Genomic DNA, 25,426 nt, shown 5'->3' with positions numbered 1-25,426 from the left:
TTCCTCACGGGGATTAATAAAGTTTCATTTTATCATCTGCTTTAATCTGAAGCATTCTGCCTTTATTTAGGCTTCACGCCTCCTGCAGTGACGCAGTTTTGATTGAAAAGATAAAACGGGGGATGCTGCTCACAAGCGACGGGTGTGAGATCAATATTCGGATTATGTGCAACAAAATGAGTTGATAAATATTAATGGGGAATGTGACGGCGTGTACAGCGCTTCATCAAAGATTCACATAATCCGGCCGAGAACAAAATTGTGATTACAGTTCACGTGCGGTATTGAGACACACTCGGAGAGACTCCGTTGCAAGTGAACAGGCCAAAAGAAGAGAAAAATCGATGAAATGACTACAGTCAGCTTTAATACGGGTGTGTTAAACCCGTTGGCCTTCTTTTGGTTTGTGGTTTATAAACCTATCGTTTTAATTTCTTTGGAATCTCTAAAACCATTCTGTAATTTCCAGACTACAGAGCGTATTGATATTTAAGCCGCACCCACCCACCCAATTTAAAATAAATACAGTATAGGCCACACGATCTATATGCCATACGTGTCAATGGGATATTTTTCAACTTTTAATTAAACAAATATTTTTTTCCAAACCGTTCCCAATAGCGAGTGTGAAACGGCTAAACAGTAGCCTACCAGGAAGGTCATTCATCACTCTCCTGACCTTGGTTTTGACAAGAAAACTGTGACGTTCCATCACCACCTCAGAAGCCAGAATTCAGTTGAAATACTGCAGGAATAGGTGCAGAATCTGGAAGCTCTAGAAAGCGTTCTGTGCCGGTTATTGCGTGTAGCTGCTCTATAGGAGTCCACAATGCGCGGAAGTGTGCATAAATATCAATACATCCGATATTAATTTATGTTATTTATCAACACTTTTAAGTGTATAAATTAACACAAAAACATTGAAAAACTACACTAATAAAGTTGGTAATCAACAGTGTTAATCAAGTGTTAAAAAACACCGCCTGTAATGTAAGTTATGAACACGATTAAATGTACAGTTGGTGTTCATATTTAACACAATACAAATTTGTGGATAGATAGACTACTCAGCTAAATGTAGTTATCATAACATGTTTGCATGTCTTGCATATGCCATCTTTATTTATATTCTGGTTCGGTGAAAAAAGGGAGCGTTTCTATTCTACTGCCTCCTGTCTGGGCGGATACCCATGAACCCTAAAGAACAGGAGACAAATGTGTGCAAGCAGGTGCCCGGGTGTCTTATGCAAGCAATAGAAGCAAACCTAATTATTCCTTTGATCAAAGAAATTATTAGGCAGAAAAAAAATATCTGACCCAAAAATGTCTCAGCTGGAAAAAGCATCACGGCTCAATCTGCTGCAAACTATTAAAAGTGTTATTAAGCATTCACAGAAGGCGCGTACACGCTCAACACTTACGCCTGACACATTTTACATTTAGAGAACCGATCGCATGCAAAATGCATGCTCGTTTACTTAGAACAATATTCGCGTATAGGCCGCTCAGGCATGTACTTACAAATTGAAATAGAAAAACACAACATGCAGTCTTGTGAGGGACTGACAAAAGCACTCTCGTAAAACGCAGCATGCAGGCAGACATTCCTGTTTAGCAATGCATGAAATTGTAATGCACACATTTCTCCAAGAAGGTGACATATCATTTTCATGGTCAAGTGTGGTGCTTATATAAGGGAAAATGTGCATAGAAGTCCATTTTGAGCTCTTGCATAAACCTGAACACAACTTTCATGGTGTGCTGTAAAAGCTGGCGGAATATTGCTGTGTTCTTCCGAATCGACGGGAATATGTAACTACCTGAAACTGAACTGGCAACAGGAGTTGTTTATGAGAAACTGCGTTGCTCTTCAGTTTAAATTAAAATCCAAAAATCCACATTCCTTTTTTTTCTGGCTATCAAATCAAATCAGCTTTTTTTTTTAAATAAAAAGTTGTTTTTATTGAAATGTAATTATAAGTTACACCATATGCTGCAGCAGTGATTTGCCAATTTGGCAAAGCAAATGAAAAGTTTTCAAGAATAGAGGGAGAAATCTGACATAATTCATGCAAACATTAATAGAACGGATTAATTAGGCACTTATTGAGTTACCACCAGGAGAAAGTCAAATGCTGTAACTAAGTATTGGTAAGTAATAGAAGTCACGCCTTTAAATCAGAGAACATCCCACACACTGTAGTTGGAGCTGGCCACGATTTGGAATTTTCATTCATTCATTTTCTACCACTTATCCTCATGAGCGTCGTGCAGGTGTTGGAGCCTATCCCGATTTGGAGTCGCCAATTAACCTAGCAAGTTTTTGGAATGTGGGAGGAAACCGGAGTACCCGGAGAGGGACGGGGAGAACATGCAAACTCCACACAGAGATGGCCGAGGGTGGAATCGAACTCAGGTCTCCAAGCTGTGTTGCATGCGCGCTAACCACTAGTTCACCGTGCAGCCCATTTGGAATTTATAAATTTACAATAATCGATATTATTGTTTTTGTTTTGAGTCATGTCGCTTTCACCACTTTCTTTCCAGCATGCTGATGACTTTTCCAAAAAATGATCCATCCTGGGGCAACACAGTCCTCAAACATGGAACATTTAAGTTTACGCCAATTTTACCAATGTAATATGATGCAACAGTTGCAATGTGGTTTGTATTATGGGGTGAAAGCGGGGTCAAATTGTTGAAAAAAAAAAAACATTAAACCTAAGAAAGCCTGTTTAAACCCAAATCTAAGCCCAGTGTGTATTAATTACAGCGAAAGCTTTGAATAAGGAATAAGGTCATAGCTTTTTGAAACTAAACCAACACGTCAATTAACAGCGAATTTTACAGAGATACAGTACATAGTAATGGAAATATTACAGGGGACGTGAATAAAAATGATAAAAAATAAAAAAGATTTACCGCCTAACAATGAAAATTCCGAGTGCGAGGAGACGGCAGCAGGAATCTATCTTGCTTAACTCACGGGAAGAAAGAGCAAAAGGTAAATAAATAAAATGGTAAGAATGAGTCTGAACAACATCAGATGTCACAACAACCTGTCGCTTCCCAATCTTACGTCAGCATTCTTATTTCACCATGCGATGCGTCGGCATGGCTTATTGCCAACCAGTTGGGAATGTCCATGTAATTGCGATTTGTTTTGATTGCGTCTACAGACAGCTGACATCCAATGTGAGCCCAAAATATATAGACCAGAAAGATCTTAGGCAGACTGGGAGAAACTAATCTGTAGCACTGTAGTATTAAAGGGGGGTAGTTGGTAATATTAATGGTTTCATTTCATTTGAACATGAACACACAACATCAGATTACAATTGAATGCATCACATAATCAGTTCACAGTTCCACATGTCCAAAAGGAGTAGGAAGAAGCAAAGCTTATTAAATCCTACCCCTCCATCTGGTACTTTTACAATCAGTAACTGTTACATTTGTTCACTTCCTGCTTTCCATAATACACTTTAAGGTTTTTTTTTGTTTTTTTGCTCCTCGTACCAAAGTACGAGGTGATATGACCATACAATGACATAATGGTTACCATAGTAACTGTCAATATAGTGACGTATATAGCACATCATGACTGGTTCAAGACTCTTCATCCTTGTATTTAGCAAACATCAACTGCTTGTATTGTTTCTTGAATTGGCTCATCATTGTGCATTGTTTGAGGTCCTTACTCAATCCATTCCATAGTTTGATTCCACAGACTGAAATGCTATGGCTTTTTAACGTAGTCCGAGCATAGAAGTGTTAGAATGTTGTTTTTTCGTATTATTATTCTTGTTAAACAATGCCAAAGTTTCCGATAATGAGGGTTGCGCATTTGGAAGTGAGTCCTGAATGAAGTTCGGGTTGGCTTGGTGTTTAAGTTATAATGGGGGTCTACAGCTAAATGCCCTAATGAGTCAGGTACCAGACCGAAGCGGTTGGAGTTGATGATCCCAGGCCAGCAAGAGAATGGGACTGTTACAAATGACTTAATATGGTGCAGTAAGGCTCTGCTAACTAGAAACAAAAGAGAAGACACCCCAGGCTATATATTTCATTATTTCATCTCATACTGCTGGGTGTTGTCATCTCATGTCCAATATTTTATCGTTTTTATTCGTGCATCAAATCTTGTCACATTATTTCTATAAAAGGCCAAAAGGAGGCTTAGCTTCCTATCAGTCTCAATTGTTCACAGCACTTATCCTTCAGCTTGGAATTAACATGTTAATTATCTGTTGATGTGTTGGCACAGCACGGTGTGTTTTTTAATGAGGTGTTGGTGTCTCTGGGGTATTTAGAAAAAAAAAAAGAGTCAACAAAATTTCCGTAAAGGTGTTCTAGCTGAGGAAAATGCAAGCATGCACACGTGCGGAGTGGCTTTTTTACATGCCTGAAGGTGGAAATGGGGAATAGTGTGGGAAAAGGAGCATTAACAATTGATATTCCCATCTAGAGGACGAGGTGGAGCAGAGAAGGACGATTTTTTTTTCATCTTTCAAGAGCTGATAAGAACAATTTCATTTAGTGTTGAATGAAATATGCTCTATAGCCAAAAGTAAATTAAAAAAAGAGGGACGGAGGGATGAAGCGACCGGGGGAAAAAAATCTCTGTTGTGACCTACTAGTGAGTGCAATTTAGACATTTCCTATTTTAGGGCATGGGGACACCAAATGAGTAATGAGACAAACGGAGGGATGGAAAGTGTGATATGAGAAAAGCAACAAGAAAGGTGGACATTTTGGACTGTCAAAAGAGTTAAAAAATATTATTTATGTTTATTTAGAACTGCTCTGCATCATACAGAGAACCATTTGTCATATTTAGTATGATAAATATAACTTCGTCTGCAGGTAACGTCTTTAATGAGGACCTTTTGTGCTCATTTTGGACCCTTTTTGGAGTTGTGGACTCCGATAGTGCAGCTACAAATGAAACCTTTCTAGATCTTCCAGAATCTGCACCTATTCCAGCTGTATTTCCTTGGATTTTATGCTGTGTATTTTAATTTATTCACACATACGCCACTCCGCTGTGGTTGGTCACACCCACGAGTGCTCATGAGGACTTCCGGATGGCTGCCGAACCCAACTTTTATAGGAGGTATAGGATGTAATAATAAAAGGCAATTTATCTTTTTTAAATGTCCGACATGTGTGTTGGAGAAGAAATCTGATCCGGAAGTTCTGGACAGTTTTGAAGAGGTTACTTCAAAACATCTCTGAATGGTACGTAAATTTAGCATTTTGCCGTTGGGTTTTCTACAGCATCGTTTTTTTGGGGGGGAACTTCCGTGTTTAAGACGCTTGGGTACAACAACACACATTACTTTTATAGGAGGTATAGGATGTAATAATAAAAGGCAATTTATCTTTTTAAAATGTCCGCCATGTGTATTGGAGCCCAAATCTGATCCGGAAGTTCTGGACAGTTTTGAAGAGGTTACTTCAAAACATCTCTGAATGGTACGTAAATTTAGCATTTTGCCGTTGGGTTTTCTGCCAAGCACCGTATAATTGACCTGGTGTGTTTACGCCCTCAAATTTCAAAAAATAATAAAACTACCAAGACCACTAAATGACTTGACTTTAACAAGCCTAAAAGACAGAATGCATATATTTGTTTTAACGAGTTCAACTTCCCAAGTTCCTAAACAAACATTGCCAAGTGCATATGTTATCCAATCAATAAGACAAGTCATTATGCAAGAGCTGAGAGTGGAAATTAAGACATATCTAATCACTGGCGGTAGAAGCAGCTTTCAATCAGCACCACCTGCTCCTCGCTCGTCGCCCTTGAAACAACAACAACAACAACAACAATAACAATAACAATAGCACCGCTGACGATGTCGCTTGCTTCGTAAAGGCTTTAACTTCACAGTGGGACTGAGTCACACGCCAGGCTCGCTCCAACGCACGGATCCACTCAGTGCGCTGTGGCTAATAAATTCTGACATCAAAACTTGTCCAAGTTGATTAGGTGGCCTTTAATCATGCAAACATCCAAGCAGCTTTTTTTTTTGTCCAATGCTAATCAGTAACTCAGCTCTGTGCTAACATGAAGAGGAAGCCTATGACCCGCTGTTGTTATGTTGGACTTGGAAGGACTTATGAATTGGGACTACACCTAAAAGAAATCACTTTCATTCTTTTAGGACGGGGTCAGCAACCTTCATTCATTCATTTTCAACCGCTTTTCCTCACGAGGGTCGCGGGGGTGCTGGAGCCTATCCCAGCTGTCTTGGGGGCGAGAAGCAGGGTACACCGTGGACTGGTCGCCAGCCAATCACAGGGCACATATAGACAAACAACCATTCACACTCACATTCATACCTACGGACAATTTGGAGTCAAGTTTAGCCAATTAACCTAGCATGTTTTTGGAATGTGGGAGGAACCCGGCGAGAAAACCCACGCATGCACAACATGCAAACTGAGAACATTCAAACTCCACACAGAGATGGCCGAGGGTGGAATTGAACCCTGGTCTCCGAGCTGCGAGGTCTGCACACTAACCACTCGACCGCCATGCCGCCCAATAGTAATACAATAACTGTCTAAATAGAGTAGCAAGCATGGCGATGGTGGCCTCCTGGTGCATGTACAGGTACACCCTGGACTGGTGGCCAGCCAATCACAGGGCACATATAGACAAACAACCATTCACACTCACATTCATACCTATGGACAATTTGGAGTCGCTAATTAACCTAGCATGTTTTTGGAATGTGGGAGGAAACCGGAGTACCCAGAGAAAACCCACGCATGCAAACTCCACACAGAGATGGCCGAGGGTGGAATTGAACCCTGGTTTCCTAGCTGTGAGGTCTGCGCGCTAACCACTAGTCCACCGTGCCGGGGTCAGCAACCTTTACTATCAAAATAACCATTTTGCGTCCTCCTATACTGAAGAAAAATAGTCAAGAAGTGAAAAATAATTTTAGTATTTTCTAATTTCACCCCTTACAGCAACAAAATACAACACATATTGTATATTTATAACGGAACATAACAACCCTTACGAGCTTTCTGCACGTGCAGACGATGAAAGGTTTGTGAAAAAATATTGGCGAATGTACATTTGTGTTTCTTTCAAAGACCAACCCCATTAAAAGCAAAGCCACGCAGCACATCGGCAAAAGGCTGATATTAAAAGCGGCAGAAGCTTTTCTATGCACGGTCAAAGGTCCATAAAACAATCAAATATACATACAGCTACTTATTTATAACTCCACGTCTACTTTTCATTACTGTGCTTTATTAATGCAAAACACATAGGAAGCGTGAAAAGAGCGATGGGAGACGGTGGCGCCGTTAAGGAGGAAACAAGAGGAACTAAATGTAAAGGGAATGGAAGTGAGTGAAGCGAGCAGCAGCAAGAGACGGCATGAGGCTCAGTGCCAGTATTAAATATTTCAGCCATGGATTGCCGTGAAGAAGAAGAAAAAAAAAAAAAACGCTTTTGATCCAAACTCCAAAGGACTTTTATAAAACAAGCATTTCGTTGGGTTGGCTCGAGCACAGTGGGAGTTACTTGGGGGAGAAAGCAGAGGAATGTTTTACTGGCTAAATGAATTCCCTTCAAGTGAGTTTTCTTCATTATGCTTGAGAAATCTATCTCGTTTTTTTCCATCCACTCATTTCAGGATGCCAAAGAAATGATGTTGGTGCTGCAAGTGTCGTATGTATTGAGCGCTTGAGAGATGCTCATTTGAAAAGACTCGGTTTTAATTAGTGGTTCCCAATTTGAAATTAAATAACCAGACTACAAGAAAGGTTTTTGTATTTTCTATTAATAATGCCAATGAGTGGTTAGCGCGCAGACCAGGGTTCAATTCCACCCTCGGCCATTACTGTGTGGAGTTTGCATGTTCTCCCCATGCATGAGTGGGTTTTCTCCCACATTCCAAAAACATGCTAGGTTAATTGGCGACTCCAAATTGTCCATAGGTATGAATGTGAGTGTGAATGGTTGTTTGTCTATATGTGCCCTGTGATTGGCTGGCCACCAGTCCAGGGTGTACCCTGCCTCTCGCCCCCGCGACCCTCGTGGTGATAAGCAATAGAAAATGAATGAATGAATGAATGAATGCCAATGTATCTACAACAGGGGTCTCAAACTTGGGGGCCACTGGAGCTAGGGTCTGGGCAAGGCTGGGCCGCATCAGGTTTTCCAAAAAAAAAAAACGCATTTATTAAAAACAGAAAAATATACAAACTTTTTCAGTGCTTTGGTTCCAATTTTCTACAATAAAAGCTCTGATAAAACATTCCACTGTTCTCAAATATCTTAATTTTTATTTTTCTGCACAAAATAAGATGAAAAATAAATAATCAAATCAAGAATAAAGAAAATCAATCAATCAGTAATAAATAAATATAATAATAATAATAAAAACCTAAGAAACCACATATAGTTGGTGGGTAGACAAATTATTTTTTTCAGATTAAAATGAACAAAGCATTATTAGAGCCCTGTAGACATGACAAAACACGACTATAGTCACATTTATACTCTTTTTATTTACAACATATTGCGCAACTGCAGGGTCTTGAGACAAATGCTAACTCGCAAACTAGAGAGCTAGCGACCTAAACGGTAGCCGCCAAGTTATTTCCTTTAAACTTAAATAGCCAAAAACTTACCACTTCCACACGGATAGGGAGGATAACTATTAACAGTTATTTAACCTTTAACATGAACATGAATCAAACGTAATCATTTTTTCTGGGTACATGATACCATACAGCATCCATATCAAACTTGCGTGGGCCGCACTAATATTAAACTTTCATATCAAGGCGGGGGCCTCAAACTAGTCTCCTGCGGGCCACATTTGACCTGCGGGCCGTGTGTTTGAGACCCCTGTACTAGACTGTGCTAAAGTGACCATGAAGTACCACAGCACAGCTGGCAAAAAGTAGTTCTATAGTAACGCCTCAGCAATAACAAGCATGTAAATGAGACTACCGCATTCACTCTGGAGAGTCAAACCTCTGAGTGGTATTGACATGTCACCTCCTGACAGGAGGTGAGAGCAAAGTGGTGAGGGATTTGTAGCGAGCGAGCTGCAAAGAGGAGCTGATAATGAGCCACGCTGCTGAGTTTCTTATCCCAACAACCTTCTCATCTTGGCTCCAGAGGGCTCTTTAGTTCTGGTCAAATACCTGCACTGAGGAAGTCGGGGAGAGGAAAAGCTCTCAGAGGGTCTTTGCGGTGCTTCCTCTCATTTCTCACGTCTCCTGCGGGTACGGACAAAGGCAGTACGTGTCTGCCGCCGCGGCTGAGCTACGCCGAAGCGCGGCGGTGGATTAGTTCATCCACCGAGCAGCATATGGCTGAGGTTTCCCTCCTGCTGAGTGTTCATCTGAATGAAAGCTTATATACCAGGGGTCTCAAACACGCGGCCCGTGGGCCATATGTGGCCCGCAGGACACTAGTTTGAGGCCCCCGCCTTGATATGAAAGTTTAATGTTAGTGCGGCCCGCGCAAGTTTGATATGGATGCTGTATGGTATCATGTACCCAGAAAAAATTATTACGTTTGATTAATGTTCATGTTAAAGGTTAAATAACTGTTAATAGTTATCCTCCCTATCCGCGTGGAAGTGGTAAGTTTTTGGCTATTTAAGTTTAAAGGAAATAACTTGAAGGCTACCGTTTAGGTGGCTAGCTCTCTAGTTTGCGAGTTAGCATGTGTCTCAAGACCCTGCAGTTGCGCAATATGTTGTAAATAAAAAGAGTATAAATGTGACTATAGTCGTGTTTTGTCATGTCTACAGGGCTCTAATAATGCTTTGTTAATTATAATCTGAAAAAATAATTTGTCTACCCACCACCAGTTTTTTATTATTTGCCGTTTTATTATTATTATTATATTTATTTATTACTGATTGATTGATTTGTTTATTTATTTTTCATCTTATTTTGTGCAGAAAAATAAAAATTAAGATATTTGAGAACAGTGGAATGTTTTATCAGAGCTTTTATTGTACAAAATCGGAACCAAAGCACTGAAAAAGTTTATATATTTTTCTGTTTTTAATAAATGCGTTTTTTGTTTTTTTTTTGGAAAACCTGATGCGGCCCAGCCTTGCCCAGACCCTAGCTCCAGTGGCCCCCAGGTAAATTGAGTTTGAGACCGCTGGTCTAGTACAAGACCAAAAATAAGACCCAAAATAAAATCCAAAAATTGTTAACTATAATGATGAAAATGGTAATATTAATGATGATTATAATGATGGTAATAATGATAAAGATTATAACAGTAATGTAATAACAATAATAATATTACAATGATAATAATAGGGGAACACAAGACTGTGGCATGAACATGATTATATCTTGCAAAAAGGGGTAGGAATTTATAAGCTTTTGCTTCAGCCTACTCCTTTTGGGCTTGTGATCAGAAAGCGGAATACAAATGTAAATAATGGAAAGTTATATTTTGATTTTAGAAATGCACTGTAATGTTTCATATATTTGCCAAAAAAAAAAAAGGTATTTGGTCCAGATGGTGTCAAGCGTATTTAGCGTCAACCAGATTTCATAATCGTGACACTTTGACCCTGGAACTGATTATTTATATTGACATTTTCTGGGAAATAATGTGTGTGAAATAGCGTTTAACCTTGGAGACACACTTTGCATTTGCACCCACAACTGTGTGTGGTTTAGCATTTAGACGGGGCATTATAAATGTTTGATCGTACGAGGCATCTTTTAAAAATAATCATTATGAATTCATTAACAGATTCATTTACAAAACTGCTCTGATTTTCTCTTCCCTCTGAAAGGAATGAAGTGTAGCACGCCGAAACCACTTTGTGATCCTGCGCACGCTGGGTGACGTCGCACTGCTCTTTTCCTGTTAATCTAATTGCTGTGTCTAATAACTTCAGGTCCAAACAGTGCTTCTATATGCAAATGAGTAATTAAGGAAGCGTCTATGTCCATTCATGGCTTAAAATAGGGGGTGGAAATGAGGCATGTGCAAGCATGTGAAACGTCTTGATGACGCAGGTTTGCAAAAGAGAACCATGCATGAACACGACTTTGAATCCGGCGGACAAAAACAGAGGTTTAATATTTCGCTTGAGCTTGAAATCTGCAGCGGGAAGCATCAGTGGCTTGGTCTCGGTCATTTGCACTTGTACTCCAAAAGGTTCTAAATGAAAAGGCTCCAAACAGTAGCTAGTTATGAATACGTGACTCTAAATATTTCTATCTAATTCTCAGTAGTGCTGTGCACCAAAAAGCAACATGAGGAACACAATAATAAAGCATAGACCCGTCACTCAAAACAGATTACTGCCATATTTGTGCAATAAATCAGTCACTCCACAGATAAAATGGATATTGTGTGTTGTGAAGAATGTCTTAAGAGTCATTCTGACAGAAATGTATTGCTAATATTTGTACAGGACGCAGTAAACGTGCAATATGTTATGTTTTTCTGTGTGAGCTGCGGTTAACGTAAACATTCAAAAAATGTGCAGTGTCAAATAGTTTGGTTATTTCCGACCATCTCATAACGTGCCAGGTTGAGTGTTGACTGTGTGGGTGAGGGAGGACAGTTACTACGTTTGGGGATGTTGTGTTGCCATGGTTTGGCTGACGGTTGCCTGTCTATCGACCACCTCCTCCTCATCCGTACAACATCCGGGTAGACGGTACAACATCATCGCCATTCTTGATGGTTGCGTGAGTCAAGCGTGTGAGATGGCGGATGTTGAGCACATGGTGTTTTCCTCCAAAGCTCATTGCGGTGTATTTAGGACTCAAGTGAGTCTCGTGTTTACGGACCAAAATGATGTTTTTAATTAATCTATGGGATCGCTTACATAACCACAAACTGGGAACGTGGTAAAAGTTAAAAATAATCAATTAAAAAAATAAAAATAAAAGATAAATAATAAATAACAAATAAATAAAAAATTACAAAAAACAAATTAAAAAAATAACAAAAAACTAATTTTAAAAATTATAAAAAAAAATAATAAAAAATAAATAATACAAAATATAAGAAATAAGAAAATTAACAAAATAAAAACTTAAACTATATTAGGAAAGCAGGAAGTGAACAAATGTAACAATTACTGATTGTAAAAGTACCAGATGGAGGGGTAGGATTTAATAAGCTTTGCTTCTTCCTACTCCTTTTCAACATGTGGAACTGTGAACTGATTATGGGATGCACTCAATTGCAATCTGATGCATGTTCAAATGAAATAAAACCATTACCAATATAACCAAAGTGAGGATTCCATGTATATTTAACAGGGACAACATGCGAACTGTGAAACCAGCACCAGCATCCGTAAGCAAGGCTAGGAAGCACCAAAGGTGGGAAACAACATCAGGAACAGATGCTCCAACAGTTTCATTATCAGCTCCGTATGAGAAAAAGCATGAAGCTGAACTCTGGTGGGCTTGGATCCCCGCTTAATCTCCAACTCTCTTTCACAACACTCCAAACAGGTGCTTGTCCAAACTTTTTTCACCAAGGGCCGCATACAGATAAATGGAACAATGCATGGTGCTGCATTTAGTGCATTAAAGATGCTCAAACTAATCAAATAGGCTAATATATGCTAAGCTACCCGTACAAAACATGGACTCTTAGCTTTGTGTTATAAGTGGCAAAGAAAAGTGAGGACACCCCCGGCTTAAAAGCTACTCCACATGTACTCGGACACAACATGTGTCCGAGTACAACAAAGACCCTTCTAACAAGCTCACCCTCAGTCCCCGATATCCTCTCCCTGGGAAACACGGTGTGTTTAATGCTCTCGCGCCTTGCTAAGGGAAGCGTTATCATCAGCACGAGCAGTCATGCAGGAAATGAATGGTCTGCCTGGGTCCTGCCAATGCTCCACACCACTTCCAATGCTGGCTGGAGGGCCGGCCGGCCGGACAGTGAGCTGGGAGCAGATTTAATCACTCTGGAGATAAGAGTGTTATGTCCTGGCCTGCTTTAATACGGCCATGTTCTCCTGGAGCGTACTTGTGTATGCAAGTGAAACTTGCATGGCAGCAAAGTGGCGAGATTAAGCCTGCGGTGACTTTGAGTTGCCAGGTACAGTAATGGCCCGAAGGAATGTGTATCTGCAAGTGTGTGTGTGTGTGTGTATTTGTGCAAATTCAAAAATATGCAGCGGCAATATAGGAGGTGGATCTCCGTCTACATCACCTGGAGGCTTTCCTCTACACCTCATCAAATTTGTAGTGGCTCTCTCGACTTAAATCACTCTCACTACGCCATTAAAACACTTCAAGAGAAGTGGAATTTCACTAGAATTGGCCATGACGAGTTGGGTGATTCTATTCCACTCCAGTCCTGTAGTTGGCAGTAAATGCAGTATAAAGTTGCAGTTTGCTCCAAGTATATTGCTAATTAAGAAGAAAGTGCAGGTACCCCTGCTGAATAATAACTCCATTGTGATACTATAGCAAACATTTTCTTCTTCGGACCAACTGTACAAGCAATCCGTTGTTTTTTAATGTTAAAAAAAACATATGTTTATGCCTGTTTGTGTTGTTGATAAAAAATAAATAAAATACCAGCCAATACATCAGACATTGCATCAAAAATCCGAACTGTGTATTAAACAAGCCCATCAAATGTTCCATTATATCTGGCTCTCTGACGGATGAGGTGCTCCGGTGAATTGTCTGAAATCACATACGGTCCTAGCTCGCTGCTACCATCGCAAAAATATTAGGAAAAATAAACGCATTATCACATCGGTGCCCTACCTTGCAGTAGCAGACACGCAATTTGAACACACCTGTACACCCCGCCGCTCTCCAGGCACGCCCCCCCAGCCCTGAGCTAGGCCCCTACTAAAGCCTGGATGGATGTGCAAGTGTATGCTATTAGAGCAGAAGGTAAGAAAAAGCTGAAATTTTGACACCAACAACCGATGAATAAATATATATGTTTTCATTTCTATGTATTATATATATTCATTCATTTTCTACCGCTTATCCTCACGAGGGTCGCAGGGGGTGCTGGAGCCTATCCCAGCCGTCTTTGGGGCGAGAGGCGGGGTACACCCTGGACTGGTGGCCAGCCAATCACAGGGCACATATAGACAAACAACCATTCACACTCACATTCATACATATGGACAATTTGGAGTGGCTAATTAACCTAGCATGTTTTTGGAATGTGGGAGGAAACCGGAGTACCCGGAGAAAACCCACGCATGCACGGGGAGAACATGCAAACTCCACACAGAGATGGCCGAGGGTGGAATTGAACCCTGGTTTCCTAGCTGTGAGGTCTGCATGCTAACCACTATATATATTTTACATGTATATATTTTTGCCTGCGTTGATGGTCGAGACCAGGGATATTGGCTTCAGGTTGGTGACCACTGCTTTAGATGTTAAGTGTGCCCTGTCTCCTAGCGTGAGTACGCCCTTAAAGGTGCCAAAATGACACCCCCCGCCCGGCCCCCACCGCACCAAATTTGTCTTGTCGAAGGGGGCTGACGTGATGGCCGTCAGCGTGTTCCGGCATTCAGCCGGCTGATTAAAGTGTTGGCTCTGTCTAGGACAGGTGATGAGATGTGTCACGCACCCCTGTGGCATCCACAAAACACCGAGGCTGTGACCGCCACCCGGTGCCAAACTTTCACATATACAACACATTGTCACCTTGTAAATAGCCAGCGTCGCGTCTGCCGCATCGATTCTTTGGCATGAAATGAACAGCAGTCACACCTCTGAGCTGCTAAACAGACACAATCTGTTGGCTTGACACCTGCTATTGGGACACAATTAAGCCCAATGACTCATCATTTATACTTTTCAAAAATCAGCCCACCGGGAACTGAAATAACTTTTTAACATAAAGACAGTCTTCATAGCACCGCCTTCCACCAGCGCGGTTTAATTTAGACATCCACACACACACGCGTCCATGAACACCACCTACAGTGACAAGTCTGCCAAATCACATTGAACCGTAAGACACGTGCACTTTTGCCCCTGCAAAGACGCGTGCCTACACACATTTGTCGAGTAATGACTCCCCTCTCTCCACTGTGACCTGCTTTTCTAACATTAACCCCTGTGAACACACTCCATTTAAAAAAAAAAAAAAAAACGTCATGAATAAAAGCTGACAGCCTCCAAAAGCAATATAAACGTATTAGGTTTTAATTAACATGCAAACACCTTCACTTATTAATTTATATTCACATAGGGCTCTGTGTGCAAAACAACAGCAGAATTTAACACACATATACACAAATACACAACCGTTACGTTTAAACAGGATGCTTGACCTCCCCCCCCCCCGGGCACATACAAGGGCAAAATGGAGCATGCTGAGAGACAATAAATGCAGAGCTATGCGTGTAATGAATAAGTTACACACGCCTATTAGGACAGGAAGCAGTGATAAATGCCTCTCATTCAGTCATTACACCGTAGGCTGTCAGTGGGAGCAAGACGGACCAAAAGGCCAGAGAGAGCAACCTTATTGGCTTTTTAACAGCCGTGTAATTCATTTCCTTATTGGAGATGAATAAGCTCTTGTCCACTGTGGGTTTATACGTATATGGTCAAATTCAACATGGACGCCGTGACAGGCAAAAGCGTAGGTCAGCCTCAGTATGTGTTTACTCTTGGGACCTAAACGAGGGAGTAAGCATGCATTTTTAAATGTATATGAACCCAATTAGACTCAAAAAAGTTTACTTTATTTTGCTCCTGTAGAGTAATAGGAGCTTTTCCTATGCAGCTGGGATAGGCTCCAGCATCCCCCGCGACCCTCATGAGGAAAAGCGGTAGAAAATGAATGAATGAATGAATGAATGAACCCAATTGGACTAAAAAAAGTTTACTTTATTTTGCTCCTGTAGGGTAATAAGAGCTTTTCCTATGCAGCTGGGATAGGCTCCAGCATCCCCCGTGACCCTCGTGAGGAAAAGCGGTAGAAAATGAATGAATGAATGAATGAATGAACCCAATTAGACTAAAAAAAGTTTACTTTATTTTGCTCCTGTAGGGTAATAAGAGCTTTTCCTATGCAGCTGGGATAGGCTCCAGCATCCCCCGCGACCCTCGTGAGGAAAAGCGGTAGAAAATGAATGAATGAACCCAATTAGACTAAAAAAAGTTTACTTTATTTTGCTCCTGTAGGGTAATAAGAGCTTTTCCTATGCAGCTGGGATAGGCTCCAGCATCCCCTGCGACCCTCGTGAGGAAAAGCGGTAGAAAATGAATGAATGAATGAATGAACCCAATTGGACTAAAAAAAAGTTTACTTTATTTTGCTCCTGTATGGTAATAAGAGCATTTCCTATGTAGCTGGGATAGGCTCCAGCATCCCCCGCGACCCTCGTGAGGAAAAGCGGTAGAAAATGAATGAATGAATGAATGAACCCAATTAGACTAAAAAAAGTTTACTTTATTTTGCTCCTGTAGGGTAATAAGAGCTTTTCCTATGCAGCTGGGATAGGCTCCAGCATCCCCCGTGACCCTCGTGAGGAAAAGCGGTAGAAAATGAATGAATGATGAACCCAATTAGACTCAAAAAAGTTTACTTTATTTTGCTCCTGTAGGGTAATAAGAGCTTTTCCTATGCAGCTGGGATAGGCTCCAGCATATCCCCACCACCCCAGTGAGTATAAGCGCCATAGAAAATGGATTTAACTTTAACTTTCCTACTTTAAAAAAATGGGATAAATTGGTATCTGCAACCCAACTTTTATTTCGTTCTCATCGATGCGTACTTTCAAGTAAATTCATATTTCAGCCCTGAACATATTTTTACACATGGATGTGAAATCATATTCAAAACATTACATTGCCTTTAGCGTTAATGAAGTTTTAATGATGTTGACGTTTTAACTCTGGAGCAGATTAATATGAATAAACCAATTAATTTATCTCTAATGGAAGAAAATATTTAAAAAATGCAAAGAAATTGAAGGTTGAGAGGCTTGACTATACATTTATCCATACACATTCTGTACCCAATCAAATCACTGTGTTACTGCACAAATTAAGCATTAGCATAACCAATAGTTTCTCTACATTAGGGTTCGAACATCGCTCCGTATCACAGTTTTTGAAAAATTAATAATCACAGCTTGAGTAGTTATTGCATTTTGAGCTGCAAAAGTTTAAGAAACATTCTAGTTCCAGTGAGTTAATCCACCGATTAAAACTGTTTCCAGGTTTAAGACCTGGCCTTAGATCACTTCCATCCCCAAGAACATACAATCAGCGGAATAGTAGGCCACATGACATCACATGGATCTTAGCCCCAAAATGGAAAGGAGGGAATTAGCGGCCTTTGACCTGTCATTGATCTCCCCCCCACTTTCGTCTGAGAGCTTCAGCAGCTATGAACAGGTTAATAACTCTGGAACCCTGGGCCGGACCTGGCAGGCCAATCTTTTCAATCTACACCCCTACAAGCCAATTTAAGGCAGACGGCCATACTGCCATCTTAGTAGGCGAAGGACCCATTTCCCCAATGCAAGGACTATCTCTGTGGAGAATCGATTTCTTGGTGAAATCATTCATTCAAACAGCAACCGGTCAACCAGGCAGCCATTAAAGTTCTTCTGGGAAAATACAAGCATTATTACCTGGACGACAGAAAAACTCTCCAAGGGTAAAACACTGCAGTTTCTCGTATAAAACTAATGTTTTTCTTCACCAATCAATGTCCTTAATCACGGTCTTGACCTTGTATCATTGAGCCAATTGACTTCAGACAACAGTGTTATATCCCAGGTCACATGGTTACAATTAGCATTTTTTTTCCCAGTCTTTCTGATTATTTATTCCCACAAAGTAGCAAGAGGAGCAATCGCATGAAGTAAAGTAGCATTACTACACAAATATACATTAATGTACTCAAAGCGAGCATGCTCTGAGTTTGATTTTCAGATTATTTTGACACAGCCATGGTTTTAAACGGGCTAAATTAGCGGGCTAGCAAGCTAACTTGCTTGCTTCCTATTTATTTACTGTATTTTACACTTCAGAAAAGGTAGGAAACGGAGTGGGAAGAAGGGCAAAGAAGACAAAAAACGTACCACTTCCACACTGAATGGGAGGATAACTTATTTTCACTCTCCCATGCCATGCCATGCCATGGCTGACAATTTCTGGTATAAAACTAATGTTTTTCTTCACCAATCAATGTCCTTAATCACGGTCTTGACCTTGTATCATTGTGCCAATTGACTTCAGACAACAGTGTTATATCCCAGGTCACATGGTTACAATTAGCATTTTTTTTAAACACAGCTTCACTGGAGGTCAAGACTCTACACCAGAGACCAAAGTACTCAGCCAATAATTACGATTCTGACCAACGCTACATTGCTTATTTCATTCAATTGGTGGTTTGTCTCACGTCTCTCATTTTTGTTATTCAAGGTCCTACTCACACAATGGGGACTCCCTCTGTCCCCTGGCCCCCGATGGCATGCGTTCATACTGATCACCAGTCACCAGCTTTTCCATGACTCTGTGGATTTTTTCCAGTCTTTATTTTGAGTCATTCTGATTATTTATTCCCACAAAGTAGCAAGAGGAGCAATCGCATTAAGTAAAGTAGCATTACTACACAAATATACATTAATGTACTCAAAGCGAGCATGCTCTGGGTTTGATTTTCAGATTATTTTGACACATGGTTTTAAACATTAGCGGGCTAGCAAGCTAACTCACTAACTTCCAATGTATTTACTGTATTCTAAACTTCAGAAAAGGTTGGAAACTAAGTGGGAAGAAGGGCAAAGAAGACAAAAAAATTACCACTTCCACACTGAATGGGAGGATAACTTATTTTCACTCTCCCATGCCATGCCATGACTCAGTAATGTCTCAATAATGGAACATTACTGACCCCTAGTGGCCAGAACTCTACATTATATGTTTGTCTTTTAATATTTTTTTACTAATAATACATCGGTCATTAATATTAATATTGCGAGGGACAACTACTTTAACACTTTACCTGTGAATAAGATCTACAGAAGTGAGATGGATTTCCTGCACAAAAGACAACACAGGAATTAAAACGTACATACTATTTTCGTTCAAGGTGACTTAAAATATGGGAAGAAACGTCCTCTGCAGCCTCGTTATGAGGACAAGGTCTTATAGAAACATACTGTACGTACTGTACATTAAATACAACCGTCACTGTTAGACTACACACCCACTGGGTTATGGCTAATGAGAAGCTACGTAAATACATAAAAACACACAAATGCATCTTTTTCCATCGCTTTGGGGTTTGTGCTAATGTAGCATGCGAGGAATACAAATGCATGCGTGTTCATCCATATTCATTCAAAGAAACTATTCTTTACTATGAAGAGAAAAAGCGCATATCCTGCAACAGCATCCTGCAGGAAACAATTAACTATCACTCCGTCAAAGTGGAGGTAAAAGAGAAACATCTTTAGTGGTGATGTCGGTGGTGCTGACGATGCCTAAGGAGCATTTGAGAGATCAGGTCTGCAACGCTATCATTAGACAGAGGGGCTCTGATCACAGGGAAGCATGCTGACAGCACATAAAAAACAGCCATTGTTCTGTCAATTCATCCCACTTTTAGCCCCCCTACTTCAATTTCACTCATACGTCCTCTTAGAACCGGCGGAACTCTGGTAGTCAACATCAAGAGTAGGAGAGAATGAGGCACATCATTAGAGGGAGAAGACAGAGGCAAGGGAGGATGAAACCATTTAGATGCCGCCACGCAGAGGAAATTGCTACGCCTCGTCGGGATGGAGGGAGGAGGAAGGAAGGGCGGCTCAAAAATAAGCAGGAAGAGTCGACTGAAGAGCGGATGAATGGGGGTGAAATGGGGGAAAGCAACAACATGACAATGGCGTAAACAAATAAGAAAGCAAGACACGTTTGTCAGAATTTTGACCTCCAATCAAAGGTCAGGCATCATCTCCGCCTTGTCAAAGATGACATGAGAAGTTGTTGTCATGTTTTGGAATTGGTAATGGTAATGGTAATGGTAATGGTTTAATTTCATTTCAACATGCATCAGATTACAATTGAGTGCATCCCATAATCGGTTCCCAGTTCCACATGTCCAAAATGTCCCCACATGTCCCCTCCATCTAGTACTTTTACAATCAGTAACTGTTACATTTGTTCACTTCCTGCTTTCCATAATACAGTTTAAGTTTTTTTAAGGCATTGTTTACTCACTGTTTACATTATGCAATTGGCAGTCAATTCGGGACAGAAAATGGTGCACATTACGTATTTTACACGCGGCCCGCGGGCCACTAGTTTGAGGCCCCCGCCTTGATATGAAAGTTTAATGTTAGTGCGGCCCCGCGCAAGTTTGATATGGATGCTGTATGGTATCATGTACCCAGAAAAAAATTATTACGTTTGATTCATGTTCATGTTAAAGGTTAAATAACTGTTAATATTTATCCTCCCTATCAGTGTGGAAGTGGTAAGTTTTTGGCTATTTAAGTTTAAAGGAAATAACTTGAAGGCTACCGTTTAGGTCGCTAGCTGTCTAGTTTGCGAGTTAGCATGTGTCTCAAGACCCTGCAGTTGCGCAATATGTTGTAAATAAAAAGAGTATAAATGTGACTATAGTCGTGTTTTGTCATGTCTACAGGGCTCTAATAATGCTTTGTTAGTTTTAATCTGAAAAAAATAATTTGTTATTTTGTGCAGAAAAATAAAAATTAAGATATTTGAGAACAGTGGAATGTTTTATCAGAGCTTTTATTGTAGAAAATCGGAACCAAAGCACTGAAAAAGTTTGTATATTTTTCTGTTTTTAATAAATGCATTTTTTTTTTTTTGAAAACCTGACGCGGCCCAGCCTTGCCCAGACCCTAGCTCCAGTGGCCCCCAGGTAAATTGAGTTTGAGACCCCTGCTTTAGACTGTTGTATTTACATTTTAGTTAGTGAACATGGACAAAATAATCATACACTTTTGATCAGCTGATCAACATCTTGTCTGACTTTAAACGCAGTTCTCAATATATTGTGAGTTTTCTATTCTTTTTGCTTTTTGATGCTCCACTTAGGGGTTGTTTTACATAAGCCAACACAAGAAAAATGAAAAGTGCACACTAAAGGCTGCAGACAATTACAAAAACACGTCAGAATATTACAAAAACAATGCCAGCTACAAATAATGCCTTGTGGCTTCATTCCACACAGAGGATTTTTTTTTCCTGACTTTTTTCCTAACTGCATCTGCAGGGCAAACAAATGAAGCCCTCAAGCTGCCAGAGACAACAGCTCTCCTTTTACCCCCTAAAATGCAATTAACCATTATATGCCCCTCTGTAATCGGCCTTGTTCTTATTTTATTTGCCTCTGAAACAGGGGGGTCTTATCTCTCGCTCGTAGTTACACAGAGCACCACGTCCGCCCCACAGCATTGGCAAACAAAGCCAAAGTTATCACATCCACGCGAAAAAAAAAAAAAATGCTCACAGTGTTTGGTTAAGGTCTCACACTATTAAAAGAGAGGTTAGACAACAGAACCTTTGAGAAGAGCATCAGAACTGGTCTGGGCTCTGCAAAAGGGACTTTCTGAACAAAATATGGCCTAAATATGACACACACAATGTGTGTGTGTGTGTGTGTGTGCACGTATTTGTGTTTTACCGTCATTGCCCTGGCTCCCCTCTCTCTTCAGCATCTGCACCGCCCCCACATACTTCTTCAACTGGACCTTCAGGACCTCATTCTCCCTGCACAAACACACACACACACAGCTATCACATAACCAATAAAGGCTAATAATAAAGAGGTTGTGGGCGCAGTATTGGGTGGAAAGGAGGTGATTTATATGTTTTCCCTGCCTAATATTCTTACCGCAAACCCATTAGAGACTAGATGAGATTGATTTCAAGACTATATTTGTAACATTAAGCTCTTGGTCTAACAGCAGACGTTGTACGTGTGCAATGATGTGTCACATGAAGACCAGTGAAAATAAAAATGGACTCCATGACTGAAATAGCAATCGATTCAAATACAAAGTAGAGCTGAGATGCAACGCTAAATGAGTCATTCGCCTCCAAAATGCACACGTCAACTCAAACTGTAGGGAGAAAGGTGACAATAGGCGGCCTTATTGGTCTTGAATTGTATGACAGTAGCATTGAGAAGAACTGGAGAAGCTGGTCTGGGGCCACCGCTACTTTGCTAAACAGCAAAATCCGCCCGTGATAAGTGAATTTCCACTGAGTAGGATTCCTTCATAATAAATGGAATATTTTTGTAGCTCCAGGAACTCGGTTCGCAGCATTATTAGATACCTCTAAACATAAAACAACATCCCTATAGTCATCTTTACTACCCTATTAGCCTATATAGTAGATAGAATAAAATAAGCCATTTAATTGCTTGAGTAGCTGCACGGCGAACTAGTGGTTAGCACGCAGGCCTCACACCTTGGAGACCCGAGTTCAATTTCAACCATCGACCATCTCTGTGTGGAGTTTGCATGTTCTCCCCGTGCATGCGTGGGTTTTCTCCGGGTACTCCGGTTTCCTCCCACATTCCCAAAAAACATGCTAGGTTAATTGCAGACTCCAAATTGTCCATAGGTATGAATGTGAGTGTGAATGGTTGTTTGTCTATATGTGGCCTGTGATTGGCTGGCCACCAGAGGACTTCCGTATGGCTGCCGAACCCAACTTTATAAGAGGTATAGGATGTAATAATAAAAGGCAATTTATCTTTTTTTTTAAATGTCCGCCATGTGTGTTGGGGCCCAAATCTGATCCTGGAAGTTCTGGACAGTTTGAAGTTTCTCAAGAAAAGAGGTTACTTCAAAACATCTCTGAATGGTACGTAACTTTAGCATTTTGCCGTTGGGTTTTCTACAGCATCGTTTTTTTTTTTGGGGGGGGGGGGGGGGGGGGGGGCTTCTATGTTTAAGACGCTTGGGTACAACAACACACATTACTGTTATTATGTCTAATATGTTGGGTAAGAAGTGTGACTATAGGGGTGCTAGTTCATGTCTGGGGGGCTCTGATAATGTCAAAAACTGTATTAAAGTATAGAGTTTATATGCTCAAAGTCCAAAAATATTCAATTTTAAAAATATTTTAAGGCACCTCACAATTTAAGATACTGCACTGAAGTTTATTCTCTTGAATATTTTTATGTATTGACGATAGATGAAGAAGTATTGGAAGATTGAGGATAACAGCAAATGTTCGTTTCTGTGAATAAATGTTTCTCCAAAGAAGCACAACCATAGTGCTGCAATTCGGACCGATTGTATGTGTTGTTTTTCCTGGCCTGATAATGAACTTGTTTTGTTGAATTATTGATCCCTGAAACACTTAAAAGGGCTTCTGCTGAAGAAAAACACTGGTTCGCCATCATTGGAGAGACAGCTTGAGCTGAAACGCATGCAATAAATTCCACACGGTAAAAAAAAAGCTGAATTATTGGTACTAAAGCTTAAAGCGTATTCTAATTGTTTTTTAATTGGTGAATAGAGAAGACTGATAAAACGGGCATGTAGGTATAGAACACTTTGTCTCTGCGTCTTGAGCCTTGTTTAATGTAATCTAAGCTGCGCGTTCTTTGCTCAGTCATTTTTGAAGCTCAGAGTCTCATCGGGGGATTCTAAATGTGTTAAACGAGTGCCGAAAATGAAATACCCACAAACTGCATCCCCTGGCCTGCTGATGTGGGGCCAGTTCACAACTGCTTCTGCATCTGGGGAAATAGTTCGACCCAGAAATACTTGTCAGTGTACATCTCAGAGAGTAAAATAGAATCTAAAATAAAATACAGATTAATAGAATTTGTTGCTCGAGAAGCCCAGTTTATGAAAGACAGGAAAGTAAGCGTCAGAGATTTACACTAAAGAGGTTTTTTAGGGGACGCATGAGGCACAAAACTCAAAAGAGTATGCATAAGAGTGCTAAGAAATTTGAATATTCAAAGCAAATAAAGAGAAAGTTTTTAAAGGAACTAAACTGCACTATAGATTAATAGAGAAATAGGACACATGGATGTGAGTAGGAACTCCATAAAATCTCAAGAGAGGTGCTTGAACTTAAACTACCAACAGTAATTGCTAAAGTTGAGTCTAAACCCTTGGGTCACGTTTTTTTTTTTTTTTCTCTCTTTTTGCAACACTTATTATTTTTATGCTTGGGAGTTGTTTTAATGTGCAATAAACAGCAAATTGGCAGTTCTTCAGGTATGCGCTCCGCTTTTATTTGGAAGTAATAAAGGGGAGGTACAAAAACGCCTTCAGAGATTCATGTCTCTGAGTAATGCTCCTGAGTGCAATTTATTGCTCACTTCTCTGCAGAAGGAACATCAAAAATAGCATACTCTTGTACCACACTTGCGGTGCCTATAGCGGAAACATTGTACACTGTCGATAGAACACATTACAGAGGGGAAGCTCGCTTAAATCGTTAGCAATGAAGGAAAAAGAATGACTTCCCAAAGAGGGAAAAACAGCCTCAGTACTCTAAATGAGAACGTCACTGTGCAATTGCAGCTCAGAAAAAGGCACCTGCTCCCATTGCATTCAGGATACGCGCGTGTGTGCGCGTGTGTGTGTGTGTGTGTGTGTGTGTGTGTGTGTGTGTGTGTGTGTGTGTGTGTGTGTGTGTGTGTGTGTGTGTGTGCGCACATATCCGCCTGTCCAACCACCCCCTCTTCCCAGTGACGAAGTACCACTTCCCGATCCCACTCAACTGGCCACATTCCCATCTTCCCTGCTGCGCGAGGCCTGCTTTCTGCTCTGCCAACTGATGGCGTAAAAAAGGGGTTGAAAATGTGTGCATGTGTGTGAGTCAACAAGGGTTTGGAAGGTTGGAGAGTCGGAACAGAACAGTTTTTGTTGTTTTTCATGCACTTTTTTTTCCATGACGGTCGCCCCTCGCCATTTTGCGCTTTGGATTCCACGGTTTCACAAGGTAAATGTTGTGTATAAGTTGCCTAAAGTAAGCATTTTCAAGCATAAAAATGGCTAACGGAAGTAAAATACAAATGTAAAGCATTCGAAAGACGCATTCAAAGATGCTGATAATACGTAGTATTCAATAGGGTGAGTCAACAAGGGTTGGAAGTTTGGAGAGTCGGAAAAGAACAGTTTTTGTTGTTTTTCATGCACTTTTTTTTCATGACAGACATCCCTCGCCATTTTGCGCTTTGGATTCCACGGCTTCACACGGTAAATGTTGTGTATAAGTTGCCTAAAGTCAGCATTTTCAAGCATAAAAATGGCTAACGGAAGTAAAATACAAATGTAAAGCATTCGAAAGACACATTCAAAGATGCTGATAATACGTAGTATTCAATAGGGTGAGTCAACAAGGGTTGGAGAGTCGGAACAGAACCGTTTTTGTTGTTTTTCATGCACTTTTTTTTCCATGACGGTCGTCC

The 25,426-nt window shown here is 40.5% G+C and overlaps 1 protein-coding gene across 1 annotated transcript in view; it reads right to left on the bottom strand.

The window, feature by feature from the left end:
• snx29 (sorting nexin 29) overlaps nucleotides 1-25,426 on the bottom strand; it is a 94,988-nt gene that overhangs the window by 49,501 nt on the left and 20,061 nt on the right. The window contains exon 14 of the mRNA XM_058061693.1: nucleotides 21,662-21,747. Coding sequence (XP_057917676.1) covers nucleotides 21,662-21,747 — 86 coding nt within the window. The remainder of the gene's footprint in view (nucleotides 1-21,661; nucleotides 21,748-25,426) is intronic.

The sequence above is a fragment of the Doryrhamphus excisus genome, chromosome 22 (assembly GCF_030265055.1).
Source record: "Doryrhamphus excisus isolate RoL2022-K1 chromosome 22, RoL_Dexc_1.0, whole genome shotgun sequence".
Taxonomy (NCBI): domain Eukaryota; kingdom Metazoa; phylum Chordata; class Actinopteri; order Syngnathiformes; family Syngnathidae; genus Doryrhamphus; species Doryrhamphus excisus.
The sequence above is the reverse complement of the archived record's forward strand: the minus strand, read 5'-3'. Positions and strand labels throughout refer to the sequence as shown.